Source organism: Camellia sinensis, chromosome 5, assembly GCF_055761805.1.
Source record: "Camellia sinensis isolate YWXY chromosome 5, ASM5576180v1, whole genome shotgun sequence".
Taxonomy (NCBI): Eukaryota; Viridiplantae; Streptophyta; class Magnoliopsida; order Ericales; family Theaceae; genus Camellia; species Camellia sinensis.
Genome location: NC_138965.1, coordinates 150,897,142 through 150,906,851, shown reverse-complemented (window position 1 = coordinate 150,906,851; position 9,710 = coordinate 150,897,142). Strand labels below are relative to the sequence as shown.

The 9,710-nt window shown below is 45.5% G+C and overlaps 1 protein-coding gene across 1 annotated transcript; it reads left to right on the top strand.

The window, feature by feature from the left end:
- Positions 1 to 1,009: 1,009 nt before the first annotated feature.
- Positions 1,010 to 1,663, top strand: LOC145791785 (uncharacterized). Its single transcript, XM_082872222.1, has one exon. It carries the CDS (start codon positions 1,010 to 1,012, stop codon positions 1,661 to 1,663), a length of 654 nt encoding a protein of 217 aa, XP_082728348.1.
- The last annotated feature ends 8,047 nt before the right edge of the window (positions 1,664 to 9,710 follow it).

Here is a 9,710-nt window from a genome sequence, read left to right as displayed (position 1 = left end):
CGGAGAAGTGCGCCTTCGGCGTAAGATCTGGGAAGTTCTTGGGTTTCATGGTCAGTCAGCGGGGCATTGAAGCTAACCTTGAGAAGATCAAGGCCTTGGTTGAAATGCAGTCACCCAGAATGGTTAAGGAGGTTCAGAGACTCACTGGCCGGGTTGCCGCCCTCAACCGCTTCATTTCCCGCACAACGGATAAATGCCTCCCCTTCTTCAAAGTTCTTCGGCAAACTTTTGAATGGACGACCGAGTCCGAAGAGGCCTTTCAGCAGTTAAAGCAATTCATGGCCAACCCCCCTTCCTTTCTCAGGCAATCACGGGCGAACCCCTCTTCCTCTACTCAGCCGTTTCAAGCATCGCAGTCAGTGCAGCTCTTTTCAAGGAAGACGACTCTGTTTAACAGCCGGTCTACTACATCAGTCGGGCCCTCAGGGGCGCTGAGCAGAATTACCCACTGTTAGAAAAATTGTCCTTGGCCTTGGTCACCGCCTCCAGACGACTCCGTCCTTACTTCCAAGCCCATTTAATAGTGGTCCTCACCGACCAACCTTTGAAGAAGGTAATGCAGCAACCAGAGCTCTCTGGTAGACTCATGCAATGGTTGGTGGAACTCAGCCAGTTTGACATCTCCTACCAACCACGAACAGCAATTAAAGGGCAGGCTGTCGCTGACTTCATCCTGGAGTTCACTAATCCTACCCCAACCAGGGCCACTCCACCCCCACCAACCCCTACCGAGCCAGAGGACCCTCATTCTTGGACTCTCAATGTCGACGGATCATCCCGTAGAGAAGGCAGTGGGGCTGGCCTCATCCTCACCGCCCCTAAGGGTGGTTATTTCAAATGTGCTCTCCGTTTCTTGTTCGATGCCAGTAACAATGAGGCCGAATATGAGGCATTGATAGCAGGGCTTCGCCTAGCCAGGGACATTGGTGTCAGCCATATCCGAGTGTTCAGCGACTCCCAGCTCATTGTCGGACAAATTACGGGGAAATTCGATGCAAAGGAGGACACAATGCTTGCTTACAGGGATATTGCCCTTCCCTTTGTTCGCCTCTTCAATACCTTCCACATCCAGCACATTCCTTGGGCGGAAAACTCAAAGGCAGACGAGATGGCCCAGTTGGCTTCTGCAGACCAGTTCGACCTCAGCCATGGTGTCCGTCTCGAGTACTTAGCCCACCCTGTCATTTCTCCCGATCAGCAAGAAGTGCAGTTCCTCCAGAATAAGCCCATCCTTTGGGCGTCAGACATCTTTCTATTTTTGACAACGGGGGAACTTCTAGATGACCAACAGCAAGCCGCCAAAGTTAAGGCTCGGTCTGCCAATTACATCCTCGTCAATGGTGTCTTGTACAAACGGGGTTTTTCACGCCCGTATCTCCGATGCCTTAGTCTAGCTCAAGCAACCTATGTGATGCAAGAAATTCATGAGGATATCTGCGGTAATCATTCAGGCGGTCGGTCCCTAGCCCACAAAATCCTTTGCACTGGATATTTCTGGCCTACCCTCAACCAAGATGCGACCGACTTCGCGCTCAAATGCGATAAATGTCAACGCTTTGCCAACATCTCCCATGCTCCTCCCACCGAGTTAATCACACTTTGCAGTTCTTATCCGTTCGCCAAATGGGAGATCGATTTAGTAGGTCCACTTTCCACCGGCTGAGGCCAGACCAAGTTCGCGATTGTCGCCATTGATTACTTCACCAAGTGGGTAGAAGCAGAACCCCTTGCCACCATTACTGAACGGAACACAACCAAATTCATCTGGCAATCGATCGTATGCAGGTTTGGCATCCCTCAAGCCATCGTCTCCGACAACGGCAAACAATTCGACAATGCCAAGTACAGGAAGTTCTGTGCAGACCTCCAAATCCAACCCTATTTTTCCTCTCCAGGTCATCCCCAAGCCAATGGCCAAGTCAAGGTCACCAACTGTTCCCTTCTGAAGATCATCAAAACTAAGCTAGAAGCTGCTAAAGGACTTTGGGCTGATGAATTACCAAATGTACTCTGGGCTTACCTTACTACTGCTCGGACTCCCACTGGGGAGACCCCCTTTCGCTTAACATACGGCGCTGAGGCGGTCATCCCAGTGGAGGTCAGCCTGTCTACCCCAAGGGTTTCACACCCGAACCCTGAACTGGTTGAAGAGCTCCGTCGGGCAGACCTTGACCTAATTGAAGAGCTCAGAAAAACCACTGCTGTCAGACTGGCCTCCTACCAACAGAAAATGAGAACACACTACAACCGCAGAGTCCGACCAAGGGAGTTCACCGTAGAGGACCTTGTCTTACGCGAAGCAACCCTCGCCACCAAGAATCCAGCTGAGGGCAAGCTGGCAGCTAAATGGGAAGGACCTTACGTTGTCAAAGCCAGACCTCGCCCAGGCACTTACCGACTTCAGGACATGGAAGGCCGAGACCTCCCCCATCCTTGGAATGTTGAGCATTTGAAGCGTTATTATCAATAAAACTTGTATTTTTTGTATTGTCCAATCGGTGTATGTCCTTACTGACAATCTACACACCTGAACGATCTCATTATTTCGCATATGATGTAAATTTATGACCCAACAGGCTACACTTTGTATAACAGCAAGCTTATATCTCAACTATCTGTGGTATTCCAATAACGCTTTGATTGCAGCCTGAGCCAGACTGAGCACAAAAAGCCTCAGCCAGATTGAGCATGAAGAGCTCGGCTAGACCGAGTCACAAAAAGCCTCAGCCAGATTGAGCATGAAGAGCTCGGCCAGACCGAGTCACAAAAAGCTTCAGCCAGACTGAGCACAAAAAGCTTCAGCCAGACTGAGCATGAAGAGCTCGGCCAGACCGAGTCATAAAAAGCCTCACCTAGATCGAGTCACAAAAAGCCTCAGCCAGACTGAGCATGAAGAGCTCGGCCAGACTGCTCTGCATTGAATTTTTTCTCACAAGTTAAAATTCACTCTGCATTGAGTTCTCTCACATTCACTCTGCGTTGAATTTTTTCTTACAAGTTAAAATTCACTCTGCATTGAGTTCTCTCACATTCACTCTGCATGGAATTTTTTCTTACAAGTTAAAATTCACTCTGCATTGAGTTCTCTCACATTCACTCTGCATTGAATTTTTCCTTACAAGTTAAAATTCACTCTGCATTGAGTTCAAATTAAAATTCACTCTGCATTGAATTTTCTCACTCTCACTCTGCGTTGAATTTTTCTTACAAATTAAAATTCACTTTACATTGAGTTTTCCTTACATTTTACACTTCACAATAATTTATACATTCTAGATGCACAAGTAAAAATAATGAACTTAAAACACAACTCAAATTTCATTTACTTACCAACTGGTACATAAGTTCATTGCAGCATTTTCAAAAAAAAAAAAAAAAAAAAAAAAAACAACTCTATGTGCAAGGTCTTCTCCTTCTTCTTCAATTATTCCTCCTCACTGGAAATGAGGTCTTCTTCTTCAATCCCCTCATCCAGGGGGGTCTGGGCCACATCGTCTTCGTCAATTTTTACACTACTGAGGTCTAAGCCTGGGAACAGCTCTTTAGATTTACCCTTGAACATTTTCCAGCCACTGTCCCAGAACTCAGCCATTTTGTGCTTATAGAAGTCTGACCGTTGGAAGCTCTCAATAACTTTTGCCTCAGTCCTGCCCCTAGCGTCCGTTCTCGATGGGCCCGCCCCCCCAGACTCCTCCCTCACCAAGTTGTTGGCGACCGCGGCATCAACTGCCATCTGAAATTCAGCAGACCCCTTGAACTGATCCACTACTGCAACACACAGATCGGGGTATGCCGCCTTTTCAGAGGCTGCCTTGGCCCTCTTCTCCTCCAACTCCTTCTGCAGGGTCGCCCTTTCAGAGGCTGCCTTAGCCCTCTCTTCCTCCAACTCCCTCTGCAGGGTCGCCCTTTCAGCAGCCGCCTTGGCCTTCTCTTCCTGCATCTCCTTCTGTAGGCCCTCCCTTACCTCCACTGCCTTAACACGCTCATCTTTCAGCTCCTTCTGCAGCCCAGAAATCTCCAGGTTTGCGTCTTCTTTTTCCTTGATCTGCTGGGCACGCAGATTTTCATTGCTGGTCATAGCTTCTTCAAATCGTTCGATGGCAACCGCGCAGTCCTTTTGAGCATCTCCCAGCTTCTTCTGCTCACCTACCAGTTGGAACTCGAGTGACACAACCTGGCGGCGTTCGTTCTCCAGCTCCAACTTGACCGCTCGCAGCTCAGCATGGGCACTCTCCTAGCCTGCACGCTCCTCCTTCAAACTTGCAAGTTGAGCCTGGGCCTTGTCTGCCTTCATCTTTGCAGCCGCCGCCTTTCTCAGCAGAGCTCCTGCTAAGGTGGTTACCTCCATTTGAGCAGAACATAACCCCCTCAGCAACTCAGCCTCATTGAATCTGGCTATTGAGCGCACGACTGTCGTCAGCCCGACACCCCCTCCTTGGGGTGCAGGACCCCCCTGGGGCTGTTCTCCTCCCCTTGGCTCAGGGCCAGTTGCCCCACCTTCTACTTGCACTTCGGGGGCGACCCTCGCCACCTCTGAGGCGATCTCCACCATTATTAGGACGACCTCCACTCTCTCCGAGGCGATCTCCACCACTTCTGGGACGACCACCCCTCCTGGGGTTTCCTCCATTCGCACTTTCTCTGCCTCCTTGGCCATGCTGGTCTCTTCTGCCATCATTTCCCTCCTCCTCTTCAAGGCAGGCTCCCCCTCACCCCTCTCCACCTTTCTTTTCTTCTTCTCCACACTGCCCATCTCCTTGGCCCTCTGTTTCAAAGGATCAATCAGGGGCGGTTGTGGCTCAGACTTACCTAAGTCTTTTTCCTCCAGCGATTTTGGGCGCGGTCGGATCCTTTCCTGCGCGATCAGCTTATGCAGTCGGTCATCCTGTGCCTCCTTTAACTTACTGGCTTTGGCAAGGATGGCCATATCCTCAGCCTCTTGCGTTTTCCTCCTCACCTCTAGTTCAGCCCGTCCCAGATCTCCAATGCTTGGCTGAGGGCCCAATCTCGCCGCAAACAAGGCTGAAGGTTGAACGAGCTCGTCCCACCTGACCCCCTCCTTCTCCCGCCATGCCTTCACCTTCTTTATTCTCTTCTCTGCCGCTGCTCCTAGTCTTGGCTCTACAGATTTGGTGGGCACTCTCCACACCGTGCGCACTCCAGCCTCTCCATTCGCAGACACATAGAACCAACGCGGCCTCCAACCTTTAATTGATGACGGCAGCCCCGCCACCAAACCCCTCCCTGCCGCCGCCTGCAACGTCACCCAAGTCTCTTGTTTTCCTGAGGCCTTATAACATGCGAAGAATTCGTCTACTGTCATGGCCGCCCCTTCGTTCGCCTTCGGCCACGCGCTTGCATAGGCCAGTACAATCTTCCACGCGTTGGGCATTAGTTGGCCCGGTGCCGCTTCCAAATGGTTCAGGACATCTACCACCACTTGCGGTAGTGGCAACCTCAGTCCTTCCTTCAATGCTTCCTCGTAAAGGGCAAACTCCCCCGGCCTTGTGTCGGGTGGCCTTTCCGTTGACGTCGGCAACAATAACTCTATTTCAGCCGGCACTTGGTATTTTTCGCGAATAGCCTCCAACTCCGCCGTGGTAACCGTCGATTTGTCAGCCTTCGTATGCCAGTGATCTGGTTCCGCCTGGTTGATTGGCTTCGGAGCTGCTATCATGGTGGAAACATGAGATCGTACCACCAGTTCCCCCACCCTCTCCATTTGCCTCTCCGTCCTATACTGCTCTGCTAACTCCACTGCGTCGTCATCACCAAGCGGATCCACCCTGACATTCACAGCTTCTTCTTGGACCATTTCTATGGTATGTCTTCGAATCGCTTCGGATGCAGGTGCAAGGAAATTGAAAAAATGTTGCAGAGGTGTATCGTCAGCAACAAAGGAGTTAACACTTGGGATGTTTTGATTTTTTGCAAAGAAGTAGGTAAATCGAATAATGCCAAAAGCCCAAGGCTTGCCCGTATTCCAAGGATCGCAATTAATTTGCGCCAATTTGAAAACTTTTCAAAACATCCGCCAAAACTGTCTTTTCAACACCCATAATGACCTATCGTTTCATTTTTGATCAAACGCCTAATCTCCCCCCCCACGAGATGTTGCCACGTGTGCGACCACGATCCACTATCTCCTCTCCTTACCCTGTCTTTTTCACTTCAAATCACCACGTGACACGCCGCCTCTTGAGCCCCGTGCCCCTCCACCTTACCTTTTGCTGTCGGCCCTCCTCGTGGTCGGCCCTTCCACTCGACCACGATTCGCGGTCGGTCCACCTCATGGTCCTCCCTTCCACTCGGTCCACCTCACGGTCGGCCCACCTTGCGGTCGGTCCATCCACTCGGTCGCCTCTGCCGGTTGACCTCCATCTTGCCAATCTCTAACACCCTCATTCTCTTCATTAGTATTCCCTTCGTTGGACTAAAGCTGCACTCGGGAATGGGGGACTACTGACGTGGGTAAGCCCATAAAGGCCATAGCCCACTATGAACAACCCAAGCCCATCACTTGGAGCCCAATACATAACCCAGCTGGTGAAGTCCAGAACAGCTAGAATCCAACGTAGCATAAAGAGCCAATGACATTCAGACATACGGCAGGTAAATGACAAGCCACATCAGCAGACAAAGATCTGCAAAGTTATTGCCACTGCACATCACCATTAATGCAGCCCATCACAACATTTATTACGATAACACCTCTCCGTCGGAACAACACCTCTTATCCTGAACAAGGTAAGCTACAACATAGACTTTTGGCCAAGATGGCAGGTCAGAAGGGACAACGAAATGATAACTAAAGGATATAAGCAAACGTTGAAGACAAGAAGAAGGTTAAGTTTTTCTATCTCCAATTCATCTCTCTCTCTCTAACTTGCTCGTTGGAGGGTTCGCTGGGGGACTCCACGTTCCCCATTGAACTCCTGTGCAGGTTTTCTTGTAGGCTTGAACACTCAGTTACCGGTTGAAGAAGCGTGGATTAGTCCTACCCATTCCACCTGGGACCCGTTGTGTAGTAACTGTATCATCAATAATGTTCATCCCAACTAGAAAATATTACATTACAATGATCAGAAGTTACAACAACTGATGCATTTCTTAGGTCATAAATTACATAAATCCAGTTTCCATGCACTTCCAAAAAAAAAAAAAAAAAACCAAAAATCCATACATCAATTCAACAAAACAAGATACACCAATCCCAACAACTCAAACATCAAGTAGTGACTCAAGCAAACCCTAGAAACCAAATCGGCTGAACTTACAAAGCTTCCAACGGAGGTGTTCGTGCTCAAGACAACCACCCCAAGCCAACTCCGGTATACTTGGAATCATTAAGATAGCTCGAATATTGGGATTGCGTGTAGTTTGTGAGGACTAGGGTTGGAATGAGAGCTTTGGAACACAAACTAGCATTTTTTGGAACACAAACTAGCATTGACCCCATCTATCGTGGTGTTAATGTTTATATCGCATTTTTTCAAAAGATCAGGATAATTAGCGATTTGGGCACCGGACATGGTTGCTAGGGCTGGTGGTAGTGGTGATGGTGGTGGTGCAAGGTTGGTCCTCGAGTTGGTCGGCTATTTCATCAGCAAGGCAATCGGCTTTGTCATTCTTTGTGAGGGGTGGGAGGTTTAAGGATTGCGTATAATTGTTAATGCCTTGAAGAAGATTGTCTTCCATAAACGGGCCAAATACCAAAAAGTCTAGGAGTACAGAGAATGAGACACGGAAATTAAACACAAAAACTATTCATCGATTGACCGCCTGGATGACCTGATAGAGCTTGTCGACCGCAGCTATCATGGTATCGACCATGGCTATCAAGGTTGTTAACCACAACTGTCATGTGTAGACCGCGACTGTCATGGTGTCTTTTGGTTGTCTGGACGGACGAGCGGTGAACAATATTTTGTGTTTGGCATCTGTGTCTCACCCTCTGCATTGCTGGGACAAATACATACAAATCTCTAGTAAACAGTGAAATTACATGTGATCTATTATCTACTCGATAATGAATTATTAACCACAAACTAATCTAAAAATTTAAGAAGAGAGAGACAATTTGATTATTTATATAGAAAATTAAGATTTAGGCCTCGTTTGGGAACATGCTTTTTTAGTAACTTTATGACTTTTTGACTAAAATATGATATAAAAAAACTAGTATGTTTGGGATGACTTTTTGACTTTTTACGAAAAGCTATGCAAAAAGTAGAGACAAAACGGAATCTTTGATTTTTTGGTATGGGTTGTTGGCTTTTTGATTTTTTTAGTAACTTTTTGACTTTTTGGCTAAAAGGAATATTTGCCAAACGAGGCCTTAGTCTGGATTCTGGTCATCTACATTTCATGGATGAAATGAAAATTTCCATTTCATTTCAAAATCAAAGAAAATGTGTAAAAAATTATGTACCACAAATAGTATATCAAACATAAATTGTGTTTTCATTTGAGATTTTTATTTTATTATTATTTTTTGTTTTGTTTTGTTCTGTTTTGTTAATAATGAAACTGAAAATACACAATCATTCATTAAAAAAAAAGGGTAAATTGCAAATACACCTTCTGAGATTTACTTAAATTACAAATTACCCCTGTAGTTCTAGAAATTACATTATGCCCCTTAAGATTTCTAATTTTATAACAAATAGGTTATTTTATTAATAAATCATCAAGTTAATTAACAGTTTTTAATAATATTAAAATTTTATTTCAATTAATAATTCAGATAATTTTATTATTACATAGGTGGACAGTTAAAAATTTCACTTTTTCAATTAATTCTGTTAAATAAAAAATTCTGACAGGAAGATATTTGTAATTTTTCAAATCACATGAGACAATTCATATTTTAAACAAATCTCAAAGATGCATTTCTAATTTACCCAAAAAAATATATAATCTTGACCATACATAGCAAATGTGAACCCGTCCATAAAGAGATTGCTCTACTTCTAGACAACAGTACTGATTTAGTATATCCTTCCGTCCATTATTTGTCATGTAAAAGTAAAATTCAAGAAGTCACTTTGTAAGAGTTGAATTTTTGGCCAAATTAGCTCTGACCTTACTTTTTGAGTGGTAGGATATACCACACGACTATAAGATGTACTCGGTATATAAAATATTTTTTTACTTATATTGCTCAAATTGTGTCGATTTTTTCTGTAAAATTATTTTAAGAGAGAGAGTACCATCAGAATAGACTGGATTAGATAGCAAGAAGAGGAAGCACAAACAGGAGGAGAGGAAGCTGAAGAGATGAAACCATTGTGCTTCTTTCTGAATATCTAACCCAACTGTAAGCTATATAGCTTGCTAGAATCTAGAATAATTAGAGAAGGAGATTGCTCAATAAAAAGAATGTTTTCTTGTTGTATAACAAACCTTCATACGTATATGTATATATTTATGTTTATATTTTGTTCATGTTCTGTTTTGGGTGTGATGGTGTGGTTTCAACAGCTACCACTTGGATGCATGGCCTTTACACGTGGCAAACATGCAAAGCAAATGAGTGAGGTCAAACTTTACATGTAATCTCCCCACTTTGCTCGACTTAGTTTCTTGGAAAAGTTAAATAATTCAAATGTGAAATATAAAAAATAATTATAAATATGTGGGGTGTAATTTTTTAGGGTGAAATATCAATAAATTTCAAATTAGTGACTTGTGCACTATTTAGTCCTACA

Bases quoted from the DNA above. Each gene is read 5' to 3' on its own strand.
- LOC145791785 (XM_082872222.1), top strand. From the start codon at position 1,010: ATGCTTGCTTACAGGGATATTGCCCTTCCCTTTGTTCGCCTCTTCAAT.